At 43.8% G+C, this 26,547-nt stretch overlaps 1 protein-coding gene across 2 annotated transcripts in view; it reads right to left on the bottom strand.

Annotated features, from left to right (window-relative positions):
* Positions 1-233: 233 nt before the first annotated feature.
* SPATA6L (spermatogenesis associated 6 like) overlaps positions 234-26,547 on the bottom strand; it is a 54,995-nt gene continuing 28,681 nt past the window's right edge. For both annotated transcript variants that reach the window (XM_067543078.1, XM_067543077.1), the window contains 5 exons: positions 23,461-23,504; positions 19,812-20,005; positions 9,917-10,010; positions 7,676-7,792; positions 234-762 (listed from right to left, as the gene is read on the bottom strand). In XM_067543078.1, the coding sequence (XP_067399179.1) occupies positions 7,694-7,792; positions 9,917-10,010; positions 19,812-20,005; positions 23,461-23,504 (431 nt within the window). In that variant the 3' untranslated portion in view covers positions 234-762; positions 7,676-7,693. The remainder of the gene's footprint in view (positions 763-7,675; positions 7,793-9,916; positions 10,011-19,811; positions 20,006-23,460; positions 23,505-26,547) is intronic.

Raw genomic sequence — 26,547 nt, 5'->3', positions numbered from 1 at the left:
TCTATGACTTTATCTTATTTCTATGTATCCTCTGTGCTTTTTTGTATTTGGTAAGCCTCTCACTATAATTCTCTGCTATTATTATGAACAATAATTTAGCATAACAACATACACAGTGCTTCACCAGACAAGTCTACAGTTAAATATGCAGCAGAGGCCCTAGATGCTATCTTCATCCTTTCATTATAAATTCATTTTTAAATAAAATAATTTTATAGAACTCAATTATTTGAATATTTTATTAAAAGAATGTTTCAAGAAAGGATGTACATTTAACAAAGGTCTGTTTTAACTGGTTCTCTGAAAAAAATGTATATCATACAGCAATTTAGCATTCCATCTTTTTTCCTCTCTATACAAGTGCATCAGTGAGAATGATGTGCATATATTGAGAGGAGAACAGACTTTTGCAAAAAGCAACTCATTCTAGATAGTTAATTCAGTCCCAATGGCAAGGTAATTCCAAATGTGATACTTGCAGAAAATTTGCCGACAACCATGGCCCAAAGATCTGCAGCACCATTATTTTTTTTAGTCCTTAATGAGTTAACAAATATACATTCCTATGAAAATGATATCTGAGCCACACAATGCAATCATTTAATCGGCTACTCTTATCCAGCACAATACAGAGTCACACTTTAAGAAAGAGATTAGATATAACATCACACAGAAAATGAACCCCTGTTCAACTCTGAGGTGGGGATGTCCATCTGAATTGGCTCTTCAAATCGGAGTCCAGCAGTCATTGAGTTGTCCCTGCTAAAGGAGTTAAAGTGTATTTTACCACCATAAAACAAAATAATTACAAGAATTTTTGTTTAAAAAAATCATCTCTGAAGTCTGTTTTCCAGGCAAGTAGTTTTTAGGTTATTGTAAAATTAATCTTAGAGAAATATGATTTTGAAAAACTATTTTAAGTTACAGACACAAAATTAAGTCCTCTTAATGTACTTATTAATTAACCTTCAGTTAACAATGTTTCCTGTACATAAAGGATACACAAAAAAGTCTAATCCTGCACTGCTCACTTGGGTGAAACAACTCCCACTGAGTCTAATGTGACTTCTGCTTGAGTGAGGTCTGCAGGATTTGAACCAGGATCATTATCTTTTGTGTGCAGATCTTACCTTGCTTCAAAAGAAGGGGATTCAGTCACTCTGTAGCACAGTCCCCATGCTCTGTTTTTGCAGTAAGCCACGTGTGGAGAGGGGCAGATGGGACAGGTGTGCTATGCACATCATCCACTTCGAAACTGCATAGACTAAGGCTTTTTTGGTAGCTCCCCTTTGCGCCACTGACCTCACAAGCTCCGTGAGGAATGTTCAAGAGGCAGTGACCTGGGAGGGAAACCCTGTTAAAGAGCCTCCATTACAGCTGTATTGTACAAGGAGCTTGCTAGGGTACCTTGGACCTTGCAGTCAGTGTGCAGGCACAGAGTCTATGAATAGACCATCTTGGGTTCCTATGGATCAAATCTCAGGGGATCCAGGAGTTCGGGGGCTGACCCTTCTGAACACAATGTGAGGCACCAGACTCCACTGTCATCATCCCATCTCCTCTCAAAATGATCGAGGGGGAGAAATCTGAGGAAAACTCACTGTCTCTCTGGTTCCCACGATTCTTCCAAGAAGGGATTGGTCTGGCCTACAGTAATTACCATCAGACCTGTCATGAGCATTTTCTGTTGTAAAATGTAATTACTATGCAATTAAATACATGAAATTTACCCCTTAAAGTAATCGCTATGTAACCAGTTGTAGGCATGTGGCCCGACCCAGCAGGGGGTGTTGCAGCTGTTCCTCGGGCCTAAGCTCCAAGGAAGGCCACAGCGCCTTAGTCTATGGCAGGAAAAAGCTAGCAGTTGGTGAGTCTTTAGCCCCCAGCCCTTGAGCCGGGCAAGGCAGGCCAAAGATGTCTGTGGCCCTCCGGCCCTCAAACCGGGTGGGGCAGGTAAGCTTGGTATCCTCTGGCAGGTGGGTTCAGAGGAGCCAAGCACTCCTGTGGTGGTTAGGGACGGGGGAGGGGGACGCAGGCCCACCCGACTCCACTGCGTCCCAGCCCAGGGCCCTATCAGTGGCAAAGTGGTTTGCCACTGAGTCAGCAAGGCTCCAGACGCAACACGCTGACTGGTTCAGCCACAGCCTCAGCCAAACTATGTTTGGCTATCCCTGGGCTACTTCCTCCCACCCTGTACCCAGGTACCTGCAGCCAGAGGTGTTCCTCCAGGTCGTTGGGGTAGATGGCAAGCGGGAGCCCCACAAATCCCTCACCATCAACCAGCGGCAGGTCCAGAAACTCCTCAGGGTCATCAGCAGAGGGCAGCTCCTTCAGGTCATAGGGACCCAGCAGGTCCTCTGGTATACCAGGCTCAGGTAGCTCTAGTGGGTCCCCAGCGTTGGGCAGTTTCTCCAGGTCAGGGCCAGCCTCAGATAGCTCCTCCCAGTCACTCGGGCCCAGCAGCCCTATCCAGTCACTTGGGCCCAGCGGCCCGGACAGGCCTTGGAAGCTCCAGTCGGTGGGGCGGTTGCTCCGCACAGCCACAGGGCTGGACCTGGACCCGGATCACAGCCTCAAGGAAGACATGTTTGTCTCCAGCAGCAGCTTCCCCCTCACTGAGCTGCTAGGCCAGCCTTTTATACTGGCGTTTCCTGTCCTGGCTCCGCCTCTTTTCTCCCCAGGGTATTCAGCCTGCAGGGCCTTGATCTGCCTAGCAGGGGGGTTGCAGCTTGTCCTTGGGCCCAGGCTCCAAGGAAGGCCACAGTGCCTTGCTACATCAGCATGTAGGTAAAGACAGCTTAAAGAATATTTGCTGTCGTTAAACCAGACATTCAGGAGGCCTATTTCAATTAGTCAATATTACAAATACCTAAAGACACAATGTGTAATTCTACCAGCCCAAATAATCCTTTAGTGTAACTTTACAATTCTGAAGTGAAGTTGTAGCTTGCATTATCAGAGCTCTCTGAAACTTCTCAGAGAGAGAAGCATCTCTAGCCACATACAACCTTGGAAATAGATTCCTGTTAAAAATGAGATGTATTTAAATAAGCTATAGGAAAATTTGGTTAAGGCAGAGACTGAAGGAGTTCATTAATCCATAAACCAGGCACAGCATAAGCAGTGGCAGTGCAAGCATCACTACAAAGCTCCCCCATGTGAGTCAACTTTGAACTCCCTAGAGGGAACACTTGTAGGTTGTGAGAGAACTGTTCAGTTTCCACGCCCATTCAGCCTTTAACCTCTCCGTTCAGATAGTAAGAAAGCCAGTTGTTGCCATCTGTGAAAATTAAGTTTTAAATTATACTTGGCATTTCAGAGACAGTTATAGGCAGCATCCGGTTCATGAGTGTCATCAGCTGTGACAGTGGCCATAGAGAACAGGATCTACATAAGCCTTCTTAAAGTCACTGCACACCTTGGAGAGAATATAATGTTAGCCTGAGGTGCAGCTGAGAAGCAGCTGCATAGCTAGAACACATATTCTACTATAATCACATAGGCTGAAACAGTGGCTCCCAACCTTTCCAGACTACTACACCCCTTTCAGGAGTCTGATACGTGTTGAATATGCCCAAATTTCACTTCACCTAAAAACTACTTGCTTACAAAATCAGACATAATAATATACAAGTGTTTCAGCATGCTATTACTGAAAAACTCCTTACTTTCTCATTTTTACCATATAATTATAAAATAAATTGATTGGAATATAAATACTGTACTTACATTTCAGTGTATCATATATAGAGCAGTATAAACAAGTAATTGCATGAAATTTTAGTTTGTACTGACTTTGCTAGTGCTTTTTATGTAGCCTATTGTAAAACTCGGCAAATAACTAGATGATTTGATGTACCCCTGGAAGACCTCTGCGTACCTCAGGGGTTGAGAACCACTGGGCTGAAACACATCTGTGCAAATTAAGCAAGTAAGGAATTTCCACCTTTCTTGCCGTCCTTTATGTTCACCCTAGTCTTGCCAGCGGTGGTGGCTGCTCACCTGGATGCTATATATTGTAAAGGAGAAAGAACTAAAGGGGTTGCTCTCAGCAATTCTATCACATGAGAAGGTGACCTCAACAGATATTATAAGTTAAGAGTGAGACCTTTCTCAATATATAGGCAGGAAAACCCTCCAGCAATGCCCTTATTGCAGCAGGCAGTAGTGTCAGTGAAAAGTGACACACTTCTTTTTGAGGCATTAATGGACTGTGTCCTAGTATAGTGTTGGGTACACTGTGCTACAAGAGAGGACACCTTTCAGATGAGACATGAAGGATGGGTCCTGACTGCAGGGTGATCATCAAAGATATGCTAGCTCCTTTTGCAAGAATGTAATTGTTGTTAAACCTGGTGTCCCAATCAAATTCCCAATTGAATTACAATAAAAACCTCATTATCCTAAACCTAGTTAAGTGAAACAAAGGTGGCTGAGATAATATCTTTTATTGGACCAACTCAGTTATCCAAAGATTGGATCTATCTCCTTAGTTGTGTTGCATCCTCAGCTGCAGAGGAAGGTGGAGAAAGGTACTCCTTGAGGGTTTGTCCAAGTGAATATTTCCTGCAATAACTTTTCTGCAGTAGCTATTCTGGCTTCTTTTCCTCCTTGTAGGTAAGCCCTTAGTTACATGTGTGCCACTCAACTGAAATTAACAGGGTTATGCATGAGTAACTAAGAGCAGAATTTTGCTCAGTTTTCTATTCCTAAAAAATATTAATGTCCCATCAAAATGAGTGACAATGAGGTAAAAAAAGCAAGTGTGTGATGGAGGAAGAAAATTTTTAACATACTTTTTAGGGATCTGCTGACACTTTGGGACAGGTGAATTTATTCATCAGATTTGTCCTTTAAAATCCAAATGAACTAAATCACTTCAGGCCAAATTCTGAAATCCTTAATTGAGCAAAGTTACATGGGATTTCACTCAATGTAATGATGATAGAATTTAGCCCTTCATTTGTTGGCTGTGAAATGAAACCACAGACTGTGTTTAACTCAGAGTCAATGGATCAGAAATTAGGCCTCATGTTTGAGAAATGGAAACATTTAAAATGTGGTCAGAAAAGGGGCTGTATAAATCTGCCCCCTGTATGTATCTTGAGCCATGTCACAATACACTACCTCAGTAAGTTTTCCTAATTTTAATAATTGACCAGTTTTTACTCCTGCTAATAATGAAGAGGCAACCCATTTAAGAGAGACTGAGCTGAATTCTGTTCTCTCTTATACAGTAATAACAGTGGCTGGGATTTAGAATCATAGAATCATAGAGTTGGAAGGGACCTCAGGAGGTCATCTAGTCCAACCCCCTGCTCAGAGCAGGACTAACCTCAGTTAAATAATCCCAGCGAGGATTTTGTCAAGCCGCAGCTTAAAAACCTCTATAGATGGAGATTCCACCACCTCGCTAGATAACCCATTCCAGTGCTTCACCACCCTCCTAGTGAAAAGCTTTTTCCTAATGTCCAACCTAGACCTCCCCCACTGCAACTTGAGACAGTTGCTCCTTGTTCTGTCATCTGCCACCACTGAGACCAGCCTAGCCCCATCCTCCCTGGAACCCCCTTTCAGGTAGTTAAAGGCCGCTATCAAATCCCCCCTCACTCTTCTCTTTTGCAGACTAAACAAGCCCAGTTCCCTCAGCCTGTCCTCGTAAGTCTTGTGCTCCAGCCCCCTAATCATTTTTGTTGCCCTCTGCTGGACTTTCTCTAACTTCTCCACATCCTTGTTGTAGTAGGGGGGCCCAAAACTGGACACAATACTCCAAATGCAGCCTCACCAATGCCAAATAGAGGGGAATGATCACTTCCCGTGATCTGCTGGCAATGCTCCTACTAATGTAGCCCAATATGCTATTAGCCTTCTTGGCAACCAGAGCACACTGCTGACTCATATCCAGCTTTTTATCCACTGTTACCCTCCCAGGTCCTTTTCTGCAGAACTGCTGCCTAGCTCGTCGGTCCCCAGTCTGTAGCTGTGCATGGGATTCTTCCGTCCTAGGTGCAGGACTCTGCACTTGTCCTTGTTGAACCTCATCAGATTTCTTTTGGCCCAATCCTCCAGTTTGTTTAGGTCCTTCTGTATCCTATCCCTACCTTCCAGGGTATCTACCACTCCCCCTAGCTTAGTGTCATCCACAAACTTGCTGAGGGTGCAATCTACCCCATTCTCCAGATCATTGATGAAGATGTTGAACAAAACCGGCCCCAGGACCGACCCCTGGGGCACTCCACTTGTGACTGGCTGCCAGCTAGACATGGAGCCATTGATCACTACTCGTTGAGCCCTATGCTCTAGCCAGTTCTCTATCCATTTTATAGTCCATTCATCTAACCCATACTTCCTTAACTTGCTGATAAGAATACTGTGCGAGACCGTATCAAAAGCTTTGCTAAAGTCAAGGTATATCACGTCCACCGCTTTCCCCACATCCACAGAGCCAGTCACCTCTTCGTAGAAAACAATCAGGTTGGTCAGGCGTGACTTTCCCTTGGTGAATCCGTGTTGACTATTCCTGATCACCTTCCTCTCTTCCAAGTGCCTTAAAATGGATTCTTTGAGGACCTGCTCCATGATTTTTCCAGGGATTGAGGTGAGGCTGACCGGTCTGTAGTTCCCTGGATACTCTTTCCTCCCTTTCTTGAAGATGGGCACTATATTTGCTTTTTTCCAGTCATCAGAGACCTCCCCCAATTGCCACGAGCTTTCAAAGATAATAGCCAATGGTTCTGAAATCGCATCAGCCAACTCCCTCAGCACCCTCGGGTGCATTGCATGGACTTGCAAAAAAGCCTAAGAGAGTTAGGCACCGAAAGCCCACTGAAATTCAATGGAAGTTGGGTACCTTAATTTGCATAGACTCCTTTGAAAATCCTAATGAGAATTGTTAAACAAAGTTACAGCTGTAGAATCTTTTCTGCCAGTGCTGATGCACTAACCCAGGGGTGTCAAACTCTGTGATGGTGACAGGCCAAATTCACATAAACTCCAATTCACAGGGGCCATGCAATGCCCGCCACAGAAAAAATCGGCCCACTTTCCTCTTTTCGGCGGTGGGATTTCGTGGTGGGCCTTGGCTGCATTGCTGCTTTAAGTCATTTCTAGCAGCAATGTCCGCCGCCGAAAACTTCACAGCGTCTCACGCTTTTCGGCGGCAGGCTTCTGCGAAGGAAGGTGTTGCCAGGGCCCACCGTGAAATAAACTGAAGCTTTCGACAGCAGCACGCAGGACAGATCAAAAAGGGCCGTATGTTTGGTACCCCTGCACTAACCAAAAAGAACCTAGCATGACTTTCAGAACCCACTATGATGTTTGTAGAGTTAGCAGTTGACCAAAAAAAAAAAAAGATACAAATGTTTTTCATGTAAACTAATGACATTTTATATGGTATCCCAGAGAGACAATAAACAAGAAACCCCTTTGTGCCATTTTTAGAGTCACTTTTTTTAGTATAAAGGCTCTTAAAGTGACTGGGTAGTTTAAGAACATAAAAAATATAACTTGCTATGACAATTACAAGTAAATTACAGTTGTATAGTCAGGAATGAGGGCTGCTTAGAATACTTTTACAAAAGATTCTCCTGCAGGAGTACTAGCAATTTATAAACTTCCTGGATCTGAAATAATTCCAGTAAATCTAAAGGTGAAGAGGAGTATTTAAGCAACTTACCTTTCTAATGACAACTACTTAGCAATATCTTTGCTCCAGTGAGTCATCCTGAGGGGAACTCCTCAAGGAGATGGACCTTCTTTCAAGGACATCATCAATTTCAGAATCAGTGGCTCCCTGAAAAAGCCTGTCCAGTTAATTTCATTGTTCATCTTCATAAGCACTGTTAATGTACCTAGCCAAAAGCAAACCTATCAGCAGTTTCCAGAGGAATTAAAACAACTTATACTATAAATTCAGGGGCAGGAGATCTAGGATATTGTCCTCTATCCTTCCCAGCTTTGTTGGTTGGAATCATTTCAATAAGACAGCAGCAAGAACACCAGTTTCAGTAAACTCACTGAAACTATGTCTGCATCTAGAAGTTTTTGAAATTATGTAACAAAAACAGTTCCTGACTGATGCAAGGGATAAACTGAAAATAATGGGAAGAGCAGAGACAAAATGACTATAAAAGTTTTATGAGCAGAAAAGAGCTGTAGGTACATGAGTACTTTGAATTTAGGGTTCCAAAGAGACAATGTGGCTCACTGCACTGAAAGAGAAGCTCTCTTGACTTCTACTCCAAGCTCTGTCATTGATTTACTGTGTGGCAAGTCACTTAAATGTTCAAGCTCAAAATCATCTCTGGTGTAAAGTAGATGGAGTTGTAGCAGGGATTAACCTGGTATAATGTGGCCCTGGGAAGTGGATCTGCCCACTGGAGAGTAGAAATGTTAGAAATGTTGGGTCTGTTTGATTTCACAATAAACATTCTTCTAAGTGGAGTCAAGGTCAATTACACTGGATGACACTATAGCTACGTCTACACTACACACCTTTTTTGGCGACATGTGATGTACATGTAGCTACATGTCACAGTGAAAAGCACACCACACCCTCACTTTGATGTGTCAGTGAAAAGCTCTGGCAGGGGCAAGGCAGCAGGGAAAGGCTTCAGCAATGGGCGGTAGTGGGACACTACTCTACTAAAAATAGCAAGTGTAGAAAGAGAGGCATGGTTTGGGCGTGTATAGAGCCATGTAGACTCACATGCATACCCACACCATTCAGGTGTGTCTACACTCACCTAAGCCAGGCCTCACTGTTTACACTGCTATTTATACCCATGCTAGAGGCTACATGGGTATGTATACTACATGCTGCCAAAAGAAGCATGCAGTGTAGATGCACACCCTTTGTGACATCAGGCCATGACAGCAACTGTTTGAATTTTAAGACCCAGAATTCTTAAAGAACCCAATGAAATTAAAAGCCTGATCCTGGAACCCTTATTCATGCAAGTTTTCCTTTTAACTTCTGTCACCTTGTTATGAGGTTTGTATTTATTGTTATTAACCCCATTTTACAGATGAGTAAAGGGAGACCGAGAGAACCAATTTCACCCCTGGTGTAACTTCAGTGGGGCTATTCCTATCAGTAAGGGTTATATAGTTGGCCTGGGGAGAGGGCACCATGGATCAGATATACATCCTTTATCTTTTAATATGAATGAAATATATTATGTGCATCTGTTAAATTAGAAATAAGCCAAACAGTGGGGAATGTTTTGAGTATCTCTGAACATGTCAGTATTTGTGCAAGGCAGCCATGGTAAAGCCTTAGATTTATTTAAAATTTCCATTGGGTACTAGGCTACACCTCATCCCCACAGTAGCAAAGAGATGCCTGTTAATAATGGCATCCAGCTGGCCACTGTGCAGGTTAGGTTTGTACACACAAGCATGGCAGCTCACACCTCAGGAGAGTTCAGAGTGCTATTCATATGGACTAGCTGCAAAAGGATTGTCAAAAAAAAGCCTTTCTGCTTCAGCAACTGTAGTGAAACCATTTCCTTTTATTAATTCATCTCTCCATGCACTAAGGTGTGTGTGTGTGGGTTCCAACCTTATTAAACCTCTTTTTATCCTAAATCCTAAATGTTCTCAATCCCTTCTCTGTTACAGCCATGGACACCACAGCTGCATTCATTCTGTGAATTGGAATCAAGACCTGCCTTTTCCTCCTTTACTGTATAGAAGTGGTGGTGAATACCAATGAGACAATACTTAGTCCAGACCTACCCAGACATTTTTGAGTGAATACTCTGGTTGCTGAAAACCCAACTGAAACATTTATAAGTCATCAGCAGCAGGGGTAGATTGAGTGGATAGAGAAACTTATAACCTGGGAAGGGCAGATAATTAGGTGACACTGTCATAGCAGCACCAGCTGTTCTCAAGTTGTAATATTAATACTCACAAAGGAAAGTCTCTGCCTGGCCTGGTTTGAGGTTAAGAGATTCTGCACTCTCTTGTGGATCTTTTCCCAACTGAAATGAGGATTGGAGTATAATCTGCAAAAATTAATCAAAACGGTCACATCCAAATTCTCCTCTGTCATGAATATGTTTTATTTTCTCCGCCCAGTACTTTATGCATCATGTCCTTTTACACACATTGACCCATTAAACACTGAGCTGGCAGCCACCAGGTCACGGGAAGTGATTATTCCCCTCTATTCGGCATTGGTAAGGCCGCATTTAGAGTATTGTGTCCAGTTTTGGGCCCCCCACTACAAAAAGGATGTAGACAAGTTGGAGAGAGTGCAGCGGAGGGCAACAAAAATGATTAGGGGGCTGGAGCACAAGACTTACGAGGACAGGCTGAGGGAACTGGGCTTGTTTAGTCTGCAAAAGAGAAGAGTGAGGGGGGATTTGATAGCGGCCTTTAACTACCTGAAAGGGGGTTCCAGGGAGGATGGGGCTAGGCTGGTCTCAGTGGTGGCAGATGACAGAACAAGGAGCAACGGTCTCAAATTGCAGTGGGGGAGGTCTAGGTTGGACATTAGGAAAAAGTTTTTCACTAGGAGGGTGGTGAAGCACTGGAATGGGTTACCTAGGGAGGTGGTAGAATCTCCATCTTTAGAGGTTTTTAAGGTGCGGCTTGACAAAGCCCTGGCTGGGATGATATAACTGAGGTTAGTCCTGCTCTGAGCAGGGGGTTGGACTAGTTGATCTCCTGAGGTCCCTTCCAACTCTAATATTCTATGATTCTATGATTCTATAACCAGTTTAACAAAAAGCAAGATAATTTCAAGAGGTGTTTGGCCCCCGTAAAACATAAAATGTGTCATGTCACTGAGAATGTGGCTAAGACTCTTCAGAGGACACACTTAAGATGGGACTCAACAATCTTTTGGCTGTGTTTTTCTTAAGTGGATGTGATAAAGAGAGGAGAAACTGAAGTATTCAAATAACATATCTTAATAGATACTAGTAGCCAAGGCCTCAATTCAGTAAGGCATGTGAGTAGTTCCACTGATTTTAATGGGATTACTCACATATATAAAGTTAGGCACATATTTATGTGCCTTGCTGATCTGGAGCCCTATACGTATTTTCTTCCTTTTTCTCATTCTTTCCCTTTTCTGATTCTTCACCCCATCTTTGCTCTTCTGCATCTTTATGAACCTCTTCCTCTCTCATTTTCATTTTTGTCTTCCTCACCCTCATTATTCTCAAACATGCAATAGTTTTTACCTGCAGCTGGTTTCTCACAGACCACCAACTGTTCATCCTAGCTGCCCCTTCATGCAATTTTTATTTTATTCTGACATTTCCTTCAGCTTCTTATTCTCTCCATTCATCTCTCGCTCACTCACACTCTCTCCCTGCTCACATATGGTGCTACTTACTGCTCATTCCCACGCCTTCACTTGAGTCATGTTCCATTTTCCTTTAGCTGAAATTTTCTCCTTTCTTCCTCCCATGTTCCCCACCTCATTATTTCCCTCACTCTCTCCCATTTTCCCTAACCTTTTCTCCGTCTCTTCAAATATCTTCCTTTTCCCTCCCATTCTCTTTCTCTCCCCTTCAACTCTGTCTTCTGCTCTCTTGCACCATCCCTCCTCCCCCCACTGCATACAGCAAAAAGTCAATAATCCAAAGAAGTCTTTCCCTCCCCTGTTGGCAGCATTCCCTTCCCTGTACAGAATGCTGTCAATAAACTATAACATCTTTAAAAGGGTGCAGTATAGATGGTTCTGTCATGTAATTAAATGCACAAATTAACATGATCACTGAAGCCTCCAGGCAATTTGGACATACAGTTTAAGTCATGCCTGATATGTTCTGCAGTGCAGGATTTGTACTCTCTTGGGCAGAACCACTGCATTGACAACAAGTAGGAAATGAATAAGCAAAGTAAAATCAGGAGGCAATGTCACCTACTGGTTAGAACAAAAGGTTGGATCTCCAGGGTTCTAGCCTGTTCCACCACTCCCTTACTTTCAGGTCAAGATACTTAACCGTTGTACGCCTCAGGTACCCAATTGGTAAAATGGCCTACTGCTGTTTATCTGACTCACAGAAGAGTTGTGAGGATTAATCATTGTGCATTAACATTATTAAGAAGTAATGCATCTACACCTGCTTTGACTATTATGAGCAAAGACAAGACAGATCCTTTATTACTTAGGAGATAAAGTCCATGATAAAGATGAATTTTGTCCAAAAGCTCAAGTTAAAGTAAATGAACATGAAAAGTACCACACTGATTCTTCATATAATCAATAAACATTAACAGCCAAGGAACAACACATATTCATCAACAAAGTGCAGCACTCAGCAGCATGCTACCATTATGTGCAGCAATTCAGAGAGTAACTATGCTTTGCAACTCCAGTAAAAGAAAACAGGATTTTACAGAGCTGATCCGCAAACTGCAGAGCCAACCTATTGTTTACAGGGCTGCACATAATGAAAATGAACAAAAAGAATCCAGTTCTTTAAGTGCAGTACAGGCGATCTCCAATGCCACTCTGACACCATTGGCTCAGTTTAGTCCTGCAGTACATCACATCACAAAACTATCTCCCCAAACTGCCATTTCAAAAGTTGCCAGAAAATCACAAATTTGCAACAACAACAAAAAACAGCCTTAGGTTTAATGAGTTAAACTGTTCAAAATCCTATTCTGCCTAATTTATTTGCTCATAGATATAACCAATTTTGTTTTTATAAAATTCAGATATAAATCACCTGTGTACGTGTAATGTTCACACTGCTGTATATAATGGGACAAGTTTTCAAAACATAGCCCCTATATATACAATTTTTTTTTTGGCACATTGGCATTTGCATGTGATTTCCTAATGGAAGCTCTGTCTGCGTGTGCAAAATGGGCATAAAAAACCACTTAACTGGGATTTGAACATATAAATATCACTTGACACATCCAAGAGATCATGCACACAGACAAAATCACATGTGCAGGCAATTGTGTGCACAAATTTGGCCCAACAAGTTCATCTTAGCCTTGTGGACATAATCAATAATTTCATGCAAGATTTGGACTTTGCTGATTTGGTGAAGACAGCCTCTTTCATAGAAAAGTCATGCTACTATATCTGTGAAATAAGTTCCCGCCAAACCTGGATGCCACAGAGGTATCAATAATTTTTGTCAAATATTTAGGCAGTTGTCTGCCCAGAGGCTAGGATAGGGGCTCGAGCAAAGAACTAGTCATGCCAGAAAACCATTGGAGATGCATAAAGGGAGGAAAGTTCTTTTTTAAAGAAATAGCATGTAAAAAGTTGCTCTATTAATCAGAAAACACAACAGCTACTTTAGTACCCGTTGGGTTGTGTAACTAAAGGAACTGGATAGTTAACTTTTTGAACTTTAGGCATCTGAATATGAAAATTCAGTCTTAATAGCCCATTTATATTATAATTAAAATTGAGCACCTAATCACAAACCTTTGCAATACAATTTGTCCCATTTACAGAGACAAACATATTAGAAGAACCCTCTTACAGCCCTGCATTTCTCAGTTGTTGATGTTCTTTTGAAGATAGTCACGATTGCTTTATTTTCACATGGCATGCAATGGAGGGGAAATTAGCCAAATTAAGCCATTCTAAGTCTGAGGTTAGTCAGGGCCACTTTTTCACACAGCAGCACCTATTTTTCTATCCATTGCACAGACCTATAAACAGAAACTAAATGGAACATAATATTTCTGGACTCTCTCAACCTATACATTACAGAGAATCCAGCATATAAAGAATCAGTGCAAGCTGGACAAGGAATACTCAGCAACAAGCTATTTCTGATAAAGGCCCTGATCCAGCAAAGTACTTAAGCATGTGCTTAACTATAAGCCTATGGAGCAACACATCTTGAAGAACAACAGTTAGAAGCTAAGTAACCGTCTTTTATTCTTCAAGTGCTGCTCATATTTATTCCATTCTAGGTGACTCCCAAGCAATACCGTGGAGGTGGGATCTGAGTTCATCGGTAAACCATCTGCAGCACTGCCTTGCTGAAGCTGGTGTCATCTCTGTCTTGCTGAACAATGGCATAACAGGAGGCAAAGGTGTGCACCGAGGACCAGGTAGCAGCCTTGCATATGTCCTGAATGGGCATCCGAGCCAGAAATACCGAGGACGAAGCCTGCGCCCTGGCAGAATAGGCCGTAACCACCCCTAAGAGAGGAACCTTTGCCTGCTTGTAGCAGAACCTAATACAAGAGGTTATCCACGAGAAGGTTCTCTGAAATGAAACAGGTGAGCCTTTTATCCTGTCGGCCACTGCCACAATGAGTTGTATAGACTTACGGAATGACTTCATCCGCTCTATGTAGAATGCTAGGGCACTCTGTACATTGAGCGTATGCCAACGGCATTTATCGTCAGAGGCATGGGGGTTTCGAAAGAAAACAGGTAGGAATATATCCTGATTAAAATGAAATTGGGACACCACTTTGGGCAAGAATGTCGGGTGAGGCTTCAACCAGACCTTATCCTTATAGAAAACCATATATGGCGGTTCCGAGGTAAGCGCCCTAATCTCTGACACCCTTCTAGCCAAGGTGATCGCTACCAGAAAGGCTACCTTTCAGGACAGCAATAACAAGTGACAGGTGGCTAAAAGCTCAAATGGGGAGCCCATGAGCCTAGCGAGACCAAATTTAGATCCCAGGGAGGAAGTCGATCCCTAACCTGAGGGTAGAGCCTCTCTATGCCCTTCATGAACCTGACTGCTGTATCATGGGAAAACACCAACTTCCCATGGATCGGGGGGTGAAAAGCAGAAATAGCTGCCAGATGCACCCTCAGTGAGGCAAAAGCTAGGCCCTGCAGCTTAACGTGCAACAGGTAGTCTAAAATCATTTGGATCAAGACCTGCTGGGCCAAGACACCCTGGGACACTGCCCAGCAGGAGAACCGTGTCCACTCAGCTAGGTCTGATGTTCTAGTGGAAGGTTTCCTGCTACCCATTAGAACCTGCTGCACCTGAGACGAACAGGCTTGTTCCTCCGGATGCAACCACAGAGCCTCCATGCCATCAGATGCAGAGATTCCAGGTCAGGAAGTAGTAACAGACCCCAGTCCTAGGAGAGAAGATTGTGTCAGCGAGGCAACTCTAGCAAGGGGGCAATCAACAGCTCCAGCAGTGTTGTAAACCAATGCTGCCGTGGACAGGCGGGTGCTATGAAAATGACATCCGCCTTGGATTAACGGTATGGGTGGGAAGGTGCACATAAGGGCTCCCAACCATGAAAGGAGAAAGGCATCGGACAGAGCCCCTCTGCTCAGCCCGCAAACGGAGCAGAACTGATGGCACTTCTTGTTCTGCTCGAAAGCAAAGAAGTCGACTTGGGGAGACCCCCACCTTGGGAAGAGCATGTCAACCACCTTCAGGTGGAGCGACCACTCGTGGCGGGGTAAGAAGGACCTGCTGAGGCAGTCTGCTGTGGCATTCTTTATATTGAGAAGGTGGGGAGCCACCAGATGCATACTATGTTGTATGGCAAAGTCCCAGAGGGGCGCCGCCTCCCGGCACGGGGCTACAAAATGGGCTCCGCCCTGCTTGTTGATGTAATACATCGTGGCCGTGTTATCCATCAAAACTTGGACCACCTTGCCCTTCGGGGGAGGAGGGGAGGAACACCCCACATGCCAAACACACACCCCTGAGCTCTTTGAAATGTATGTGCAGCTCCCGTTCCCCCTCTGACTGGGTCCCTTGTGTACTGTGGCTGGAGCTGATGTGCGCCACCTACCCCAGGTCCGAGGCGTCCAATATCAGCATGACTGAGGGAACTTGGTCTTTGAAGAGTATCCCCCACATGACCACCCCGGGGTCCAGCCATCAGTCTAAGGAGGAGAGGACTTGTGGGGGCACAGTGACCACTGTCCAGAGAGTGCCTCCTTGGGGCATACACCGAGGCCAGCCAGGACTGGAGTGGTCTGAGCCTTAGGCATGCGTGGCGTACCACGTGCATGCAGGCTGCCATGTGACCCATCAGCTGCAAGCAGGCCTGGGCTGTCATAAGGGAATAGGTGCGGAGGTGTCTGATAAAGCTCGACATTGCTTCGAACCGAGATTGCGGCAGCAAAGTCCTGACCTGTGTAGAGTCGAGAATGGCTCGAATGAACTCTATTCTCTGCACTGGCACTGGTGTGGACTTCTGCTCGTTCACCACCAGCCCTAGGCACTGACAGGTGGCTCTCGCTAGGTTGAGGCTGGCCTGGACCTGATACGGATATATTTGCATGCCTTGCCGCCTGAGGTGCGCGGCCACAACCGCCACACACTTTGTGAATACCTGTGGGATGGAAGAAAGGCCAAACAGGAGGGCCATAAACTGGAAATGGGAATGGCCCAAAACAAATCAGAGAAACCTCCTGTGGCCTGGAAAAATTGCAGTATGAAAATATGCGTCCTTCAGGTTGAGGGCGGCATACCGGTCTCCAGGATCCAGTGAGGGAATGATGAAGGCTAGGGAGACCATGTTGAACTTGAGCCTTCTGAGGAACTTGTTCAACCCTTGCAGGTCTAAAATGGGTCTGAGCCCCTTTTCGCCTTGGGAATGAGGAAGTACCGGGAGTAAAAGCCTTTTCCCCTCCTGTCTGGTGGAACTTCCTCTATCGCCCCCAATTTGAGGAGGCTCTCCACCTCCTGCCTGAGAAGCTGCTCATGAAAGGGATCCCTGAAGAATGATGGGGAAGGATGGGTGAAAGGGAGGGGGAAGAAAACTGCCGGGTATAACCCCTTTCGACAATCCCAAGGACCCAGCGGTCTGATGTGATATGAGCCCATTTGGGAAGGAAAGGGGCGAGACAATTCATAAACTGCAGGGAGGGAGGATCCTGATCAGAAGCTGGTAGGCCATCCTTGGGCACACCATCAAAATGGCTGGCGCTGCCCACTGGAGCATCACGAGGAGCCCTGCTGCTGGCCTGACGAGGAGGTTGGTCTGCGCCTCCTAAAGCTCCTGTCTTTGTCCCTACTCCTATAGGCACCAAAACATGGGGCCTGATATCTGGGCTGCTGCTGCTGTTGCTGAGGGTGGAATTGCCGTCTTGAGGCCTGAGGCATGTAGAGACCTAGCGAACGTTTGGTCATCCTAGAGTCCTTCAGACTGTGCAGCTTGGCATCAATCTGATCCGAAAAGAGTGCAGACCCATCAAACAGCAGGTGCTGCATGGATTGCTGCACTTCTTGTGACAGACCCGAGGACTGCAGCCACGAACACTGCCGCATGGCCACCACCGAAGCCATAGCTCTTGCCGCCGAATCAGCAGCATCGAAGGCTGCCTGCAAGGCCACCCTGGCCACTGTCCTACCTTTCTCCAGGAGCATTATTAGATCCAACGCCTGTTCCTGGGGTAGCGCCTCACCAAAGTGCTTTCTTCTCTGCCCTTTTGGACGTTGGTGGCAGCAATGATGGGTTTTGCCACAGGCCCTTAACCCGCTTAAGAATTCCATCGTGAACTGGCAGGGTGAGCCGGGCTGGCGCCGCAGCTGCCAGGACATCAAAGAGGTTATCTAAGGTCTCTTTGAGCTCCTCTGCCTCTATCTCCAGATTAAAGGCCACCCTCCTAAGGAGCTCCTGGTGGGCCCTAAAGTCCTTGAGTGGGACTGATGGGTCCGCTGAGTTGCCTCGTCCAGGAATGAGGAGGACGACTACACCGGGACAGTGGGCTGCACTCTTTTCCACTGGGTCATCAAAGTCAAGGTCCCCTCCAGTGGATCTGACTCCTTGTCTGACCCCAGGTTCCTGGCCCTTTCCAGCGCTGCCGAGGCCACTGCTCTCTTTTCCACCAACAGGACAGAATGAGGGCCTGCCACCATGGGAAACCCTCATGGGTTCCAATATGGCCATTAGGCAGGCCACTGCCACTGGGGCCAAATCGACAGAGAGGGTCCTGGACCCTAATATCGAGGTCTTGGGATATGGTGGTGGTTGGGTCATGTAGCAGATCTGTCTTCCTCCGAGGAATAGGAGTTGCTAGCCGAGGACCACGGCTCCTTCCGCCTCTCTCCTACTGCCCCGTGGGAACTTATGCTGGTTTCTGGAGGGACTGTGACCAGCACCTCAACCTCTTGGATCTACTATGGTCGGTGGCATGGCAGCTGGTGCAGGGGGCGTTGAAGAACACGACCTCAAGGACTGGTGCCAGGAATGCACCACGCGGTACCGCAGAGACTCCCGCTGGTGCCGAGAGTCCCTCCATGCCAGCGACCTAGGTCTGCCGTGCTCCCTTGCCAGAGACCAACATGAGTTGTACCGCTTAGCCATCGGCAATCAACCCGGTGCCGGTGACAGGGACCAGGACCTTGGGGATCTGCATTTCAACAGCAGGGACCTTTTCCTCGGCAACCTGTCCTGAGTGATGTCCTCTGGGACTCAGGCAACCGGTGCAGCCAGTGAGGGGATCACATCGCAGGTTCCCCCTTGAAACTGGTGCCTTGTTTCTCCCCAGCACCTAGACGGGCTTAGGAGTGAGCAGCAGGGGGAAACAATCAAATCCCTTGCTGCCTGTAGCGCCTCCGACGTCAACAGCACCATGAGCTGGAGGGATCCCCTTCCACTCCCTGGCATTGGGGGTAGCTCTCTCAGAGGGCTCGGAGAGTTAAAAGGCGAGTCCTGCTTCAAATGTCCCGGCGCAGCTGGCTGGAAGGAAGCAGTGCCCTCTCTTGACCCTGCATCTCTGCTCTTCTTTGGTGCCGGGGAGTGATCTTTGTCCAGGCACTGTTTCTTCTGCCTCTTTTGTGGAGGAGGAGAAGGCTAGTGCCGCGATGCTATCAGTGCCGGCAGGGCGCTCTGCACTGCCGATGTGCTCGGCACTGAGGCTCTGAGGCTGGTCTCAACGCTGCCTCCATAAGAAGGGCTTTCCCTTTCCTTCTGAGTCCTCAGCCTGAAGCCCTTGCAAATTTTATACTTGTCCTTGCAGTGTGACTCCCCCAAACACTTCAGAGAGTTCTCATGGGGGTCACCGAGCAGAAAGGGTTTGCCGCAAATTGGGCAGGGCTTGAAGCCCATAGAGCGGGGCATGCCCTGCTCCCAAGTCGAAGTCCCTAACACTTAACACTAACTAACTACTAACAACAGCACTTAACTAACAAAAGCTAGTTAATTAACCTAATTACTAACTACAATAGAACAGGGGGAACTGAAGTACTTGCAATCTCAAGTGAGGCAAGGTTCCAGCAACCGTCAGTGGCTGAAAGAAGGAACTGAGGGAGTGTAAGGCCGGCGGTGCTTCATATATCGCAGCATGTGCATGAGGCTTAAGGGGGCGCCGGAGCCGGCCCTATGGGTACTGCTAAGGTGAAAAAAATTCCAGTAACGTGCACGGTGGCGCGCACACACCTAGAATGGAATCGACATGAGCAAGCACTCAAAGAACATGCAGTTACCATTAGGTATGATTAAAAAGATCATTAAAGAGCATAAACCTCATGTTTCAGAACATAAGCCATTAATCATTAATTGACTGGGCTTAGGAAGAAACTTATTCTATGAACTTATTTTTCCCAAGTGTTCACTATGGGGTTTCTTGTACCTTCCTCTGAAGCATCTGGTATTAGCCTCTGTCAGACACAGGATATTCTGGACTAGAAGAACCACTGGTTTGTTGCTGTACTGCTATTCCTATGTTTCTACATATGTTCTCTCAGTGCTATATCTTGCAGTAATCACTCTCTGAGCACTGTCAAAATGATCTACATCAACATAACTGAGAGTCACAAACTCAACACTCTTAAGAAAGTAGCTTCTATGTGAATGGTCATTCATCATCACTGATCCTACTTACAGTACCATGTCACTTATGTAACAGATTTTTATTCAGGATTAATAACCTGTGTTGCAGAGGAGAGTGACTCCGAACAGGACTAAGTGACCTGTAATGTGGGGAGCTGGCAAATGAAGCTGTGCGGTGAAAAGTCAAATCTCCCTGAGTGGGAGAACTGCCTGGGTAATTTACAAGTTCATCTGTTTCAAGATATGAGGAATCATGTTTGGATGTGGTCTGTTCATCCAGCTCCCTGATAACCTGTGGAACAAGGAAACATTTTTCTTTAGTTAGAAAAGACATGGGGAGAAGGGAGAGGGACATAGAGCAGGCAAAACAGTGACAGTCTGCAGCAATTTGTTGCAATGAAGGGAGGTGGGAATATCAGGCTGAAGTTGAAAACTCATAGTGCCTCTTTTAAGTATGAACATTATCTGTGCAGGTAAATGGGAACACTTCCAAAATCTGGACAAAACAGAAGCTCTTAGAAAATGTGACTCACAACTAATAATAATAAGCATAAACTTTCACTCACAAAAGCTAATAAAACTTAACATTTCAGCCAATCAGAAACAAGTTTATTTGTGAAAGTATAGCATACTGTGGGAACGGATGAGCCAGCTATTTCTGTAGTAATGTTCTAAATCTTAATTGTGCTGTATTAGAATGAAGCTCCTTCCCACACAGTCAGTCATCTTGACTTTTGATGTTCCAAGGGAATAAGCAGAAAAACAATACAAAAAAGGGCAGTGAAAAAGGTCTATAAAAATGCATATCCCTGGAGAATCACTGGTCTATAGGGCTTATTATTAAATACAGGGCCAGAGCTTGTGGAACAATATCACTCCAAGCAAACAACTTCATTTCCTCAGTCCCTGAAACAGTCTGACTCTGGATACTGCTCCTCAGTTATCTGGCTAGAATCCAATAGAAACCTTGTAGAATCCAAAACTGTTGCAATTTGGTGTGTCAAATTCTGTTCAAGTTATACCCAGCCAAGCCCACCTCATTGGAGTTAATGACACTGCAGGGTAATAAGCAGAGTAGAATGTGGCACATTTTCTCTAGAACAGCCATCTGAGGCAAAAGTACCTCATTCTATTGTTTGCCACAAAAATGTACCTGTAAGACACTTTCCCATTTACCCTTCAAACCAGTCAGTGATGAAGCAGTGTAACACACCGGTGTTACATGAGACAGGGTGAGTCACAAATGAGCTCACTCATCAGATATTCTACTATAGAGAAATACTATGGGGCACTGTAAAAGGATAATATTTGTACCCCACTTGTAATGCAGCACAAGCACAACAGATTTTGGTCCATGCTCACCCCATTCTTAACTAATGCAAGGGCTGAAGAAAATCTTAGCCTGAGCTCCTTCCTGAGCTGCCTGTGCTTCAGGTTCCTCCCTGGAATAACTCTGGTCATCCCTTGTAACTCTCTCTTGACTCAGAGATCTCTCGGCCTGTTACACTCCTGAGGTCAAGCTAATGAGCTCCACCTCACCTGGCTACCAGGACAAGTCAGCTCAATCGTTTTGCTCCTCTGCACATGGTCATGCATGCTGACAACAGGTCATAAGTACTATTGAATGAACTAGTTTCCAATCACAGTCTTTTTTATTATGTGGGTGGATTGTAGTGCCAGGGATTAACACGACAGCACTCTCCTTATTGAGCCAGGTAAGTCTGGTGCAATTTTCCTCAATGCATCTCAATTGTGATCTAAAATATCCACATTTATCTCAGCCCCACACCTCTCTTTTGAGCCAAGACTACTGATTGTGCAAGACAGCCTGGTATTTTTGTTTTATAGGCAGATGGGAACCAGGGTGAGAACAACAAATTCAAGTAGGATTTAAAGCTCTCTCTTCAGAGATCAAGGACACACACAACTAATCCCCTGAGACACCTCCCCCTTTAGTACAACAGGCAAATTCTCTAAACTAGCCAGAACACAGGAAGTGAATAAGAGTGCAGCACACTAGTACAACTGTCACTCTGTTGCACCATTATCCAATAGCTAAAGGAATTACATTTACATCAGTCACCTGAGACAATAGAAATAAAGTCATAACAACAGAACAATGTCACAGGATCAGTGTTTCCTTTTCTAGCATTAAATGATTCACCCATGCTTCAACATTCATCTAATAGCAGCAGATCATTATCCTTTGACAACGTTCTATTCCATTCATATTATCTATCAATCATTCTATAAGAACAGGAATGGCTCTGGGCTAGGGATTTGGTGGAATCTTAACAATCAGCTGCATCATACTCTGTCTATACAAAGTCATTTTGGATCAGTGAAGAGCAAGGAGGTGATGAAAGATTCTTTGATCTAATATCTGTTACAAATCATGAAATTAATATGTAGGGAGCAAAATAACCAGCATTAATTAACAGTACGAAAGGGTTTGAAATATGTGCTGCCATTTCCCTGACAGACCTCCATAGATATTTTTTTCCAAATCTACACTTTATTCATATCATATATCATTTTTCAAGAGCTGTTTCATCTCAAGATTAAAAAGAGAAGATTGGAGGGCACTTTATGACTCCTAGTCTATAACTGGTAATAGGATATGGAACTTTCCATCTCTAGGTTAATCTAGCTATCTTGGTGATGACTGACAGCTGTCACTATCTGATGGATGTTTGATTGTCTGTATGATATGATTTGGTCTGATCTTTTGTGAGCTAGTGTCAAAATCAGAAAAAAAATATAATCATAACTGATGCTAAAATACCTGCTACCGTGGCCAATCATAGAATGGGAATGGAGAATGAGCTGCGTTTTTCCTTCTGATCTGGTCTTCGGTTTTGACACATGGGTAGGATTTAATATTTCAAAGTGAATTTAGCACTAGTGAGAAGTGGTAGATTAATAGCACTGGAGATGGAGATGTATATTGCAGAACAGTAATGCAAAACCTTCCACACTATCCTATCAATGTGCCTCAACCCAGATCTGTAGAGATGATATAAAAGTGAGATAGTTCAGTCTCTATGCTCATTTATTTTTTGGTCTTTCTGTTAAAGCTGTTGAGAAGGATACCAATCAGTGTGGCAGTGGGTTTTTTTTATGTGAATACCAGTCCAGACTGAGACTACTAACTAATTTCACGTAGACATATAGTATCTTACCAAACAGCCATCATATAGTAATGCTGAGACAGATTTGAACTGATGACTTCAGGGCAAATGGCAACATATTCCATTAATAAAACTGTATGTTTGTCGTGGCCATGATTTCTATTATGAAAGACCTCCATATAGGTTTGTCATAGCCTTAATTTCTAAAATCATGGGTCTTTGTTACCCAGGCCAGATCTTTAGTGAGCTACATTCCTCTAAGAAGCTTTACAAATTTGGCTCTGTAGATGTCCAAAGCAATGAAGTATGGGTAACTGGCCTGATTTTTAAATGGTTTCAATCTATTTTTATGGCAAAAAAAAGGATTTTTGCTGAGAACAATGTGACCTGTAACTTTTTTGACATTGTGTTCTACAAATTTGTGGGTTTTTTAAATTTCCCAATAACCAGAGCAGGACTCTCATAATTTTCTCATAATTTCCCATTACAAATAACTATACTTAGCCATTGCTATCCCCTGAGCCATCAACTCCCCTCATTGAATTCTCTTTCTAAAATATGTAGATTAAATAACTAACAGAAGAGAGGTAATTTTACAGTTATTTTTTAAAATTACCTTAACTGAGGCATTTGATGCTTCACAGCTATCAAAAGATAAAGCTAAAAGAAAGAAAACATTTCAATGGCTGATTATTAGCATTTACTCTTACATTACTACTTTAATTGTACATCAACATATTAGCATTGAACTAAAAAAATAATCACAATATTTCTAAAAATGTTCCTTGTAGGGCATAAGAACATAAGAGCTGCCATACTTGGTCAGACTATGGTCCATCTTGTCCAGTACCCTATCTCCAACAATGGCTAATTCCAGAGCTTAAGGGGGTGTGTACATACAGGGCAAATATGGAGTGATCTACACCTGTCTTCCACTCCTGGCTTCTGGTATTCAGAGGTTTAGAGTTGCCCTGAGCAGAGTGTTTCCTCCCTGACCATCTTGGTTTAACAGCCACTGATGGACTTATCCTCTATGAACTTATCCAGTTCTTTTTTGAATCCAGTTATACTTTTGGCCATCACAACATCCCACAGCAATGAGTTCCATAAGTTAGTTGTGCATTTTGTGAAAAAGTACTTTCTTTTGTTTGTATTAAACCTGCTGCCTATTAATTTCATTGGGTGATCCCTGGTTTTTGTACTGTGGGAAAGAGTAAACAACACTTCTCTATTCACTTTTTCCATATCAGTCATGATTTTATAGACCTCTATCATATCCCCCCTTAGTCATCTCTTTTCTAAGATGAACAGCCCTAATCTTTTCAGTCTCTCCTTATATGGAAGCCATTCCATAACCTTGATCATATTTGTGGCCCTTCTCTGAAAATTTTCCAGTTCCACTATATCCTTTTTGAAATGGGGCAACCAGAACTGGACACAGTATGCAATGTGTGGGTGCACCATATACTTACATAGTGCCATTATGGTATTTTCTGTCTTATTTTATAGCCCTTTCTTAGTAGTTCCTAACACACTGTCCGCCTTTTTGACTACTGCTGAGCACTGAGCAGAAGTTTTCAGAGAACTAGCCATGGTGAATCCAAAGTCTTCTCCTTGGGTGGTAATAGCTAATTTAGAACCCATCATTATATATATATATATATAGTTGGGATTATTTTTTCCCAATATGCATTACTTTGCACTTATCAATGTTGTATTTCATCTGCCATTTTGTTATCCAGTCACCCAGTTTTGTGAGATGCCTCTGTAACTCACTGCCACTTACATTTTCTACAGTCTTGTGTAACAGTCATAATTTAAAATTTTCCATTGGTCAAAGGATTGGCAACATATGACCTAGCCTCTTTAGACCACCAATTGCAGAAGTAATACATAGTGGATATGTTGAGGTTAATTCAAATGACCAACAAACTGTGAAACAGTATGATCCAGATTCAGTCCTTCTCCAACATCCATTTGGCACAGAGAAAAGGAGCTGTCAGGATTAGGGAGGGGGATCTGAATGTCAGACTTTGTTCTCTCCATCTTGTGAATTATTACCAATGAGAAAGGCTCTAAAGGCCAAATTAGGCTCTCTGTGACACCTGTATAATCACACTGCAGTTTTGCCAGGTGAAATGCATTGAAGGATCATGCTCTCAGTCCTATTTGTGTTGGCTCTGCAGGGCTAACAGGAGCAAAGAGAACTATAAACATAACTTTGTTAGTAAAAACAACAGATACGATTTTAACTACACTAAAGGAAATATCTGAGTAAGAAGGTAGCATTTTTACAAAGTCACTTCTCAGAGTAGACGTGCACTACTATCAGTGACCATCTGAAGAAGTCCCCTTTGAGTGTATGGCTTTATTCCTCTTCCCAATGTGCTGATTACTCGATGAATATTCAGCTTGTGACAAGGATCAGAAAAAAGAATATGAAAAATGATATATCTGGACAAACTGGAGAAATGGTCTGAAGTAAATAGGATGAAATTCAATAAGGACAAATGCAAAGTACTCCACTTAGGGAAGGAACTATCAATTGCACACATACAAAACTGGAAATGACTGCCTAGAGAGGACTACTGCAGAAAGTGGTCTGGGGGTCATAATGGATCACAAGCTAAATATGCAGCGTAACACTGTTGCAAAAAAAAGCAAACATCATTCTGGGATGTATTAATAAGACTGTTGTAAGCAAGACACAAGAAGTAATTTTTCCACTCTACTTGGCATTGATTAGGCCTCAACTGGAGTATTGTGTCCAGTTCTGGGTACCACATTTCAGGAAAGATGTGGACAAATTAGAGCAAATCCAGAGAAGAACAACAAAAATTATTAAGGTCTAGAAAACATGACCTATGAGGGAAGATTTATAAAATTGGATTTGTTTAGTCTGGAGAAGAGAAGATTGAAAGGAGACATGTTAACAGTTTTCAAGTACATAAAAGGTTGTTACAAGAAGGAGTGAGAAAAATTGTTCTCTTTAAACTCTGAGGACAGGACAAGAAGCAAGGGCTTAAATTGCAGTAAGGGTGGTTTAGGTTGGACATTAGGAAAACTTCCCAACTGTCAGGGTAGTTAAGCCCTAGAATAAATTGCCTAGGGAGGTTGTGGAATCTCCATCACTGGAGATTTTTAAGAGCAATGTTAGACAAACACCAGTCAGGGTTTGTCTAGATAATACTTCGTCCTGCCATGAGTCCAGGGGACTGGACTAGATGACCTCTCAAGTTCCCTTCTAGTCCTATGATTCTGATTCATGGACACAGGGGGACTGATCCAAAGCACACCAATGGCAATGGGAGTATTTTGATTGACTTCAATGGCCTTTGGATAAGTCTCTTAGAGCAAAGACTTCCTGACTGAGGTAACACACAATAATGAAGAAGAGGAGGTAATGTTTGTCTGTGGACAACAACTCTTTCAAAATAGCATGCTGCTAAACAAGAGAAAAATCAACTTCCATACGAAATTGTTATGTAGTGTTGATGTATGCTTTAAACCAGCAGCCATGTTCCTTTCCCCAGCAATGGCTGCAATTCAGTGGTGAGCAAATTTCTGCATTTCAGGGCAGATTCTGCCACCTTTACTCACTCCAATTAGTGCTTTACTCTCAAACAATCCCTTTGAAATGGGAGTGGCAGAATGTGGGCCATAGTTTGCAAACGCTTTTAGAATTAGGATAAATGGTGCTATT

This window comes from Emydura macquarii, unplaced genomic scaffold (assembly GCF_026122565.2).
Source record: "Emydura macquarii macquarii isolate MOO-44397 ecotype Brisbane River unplaced genomic scaffold, CSIRO-AGI_Emac_v2 contig_767, whole genome shotgun sequence".
Taxonomy (NCBI): domain Eukaryota; kingdom Metazoa; phylum Chordata; order Testudines; family Chelidae; genus Emydura; species Emydura macquarii.
This window is presented reverse-complemented; position numbering and strand designations above follow the sequence as displayed.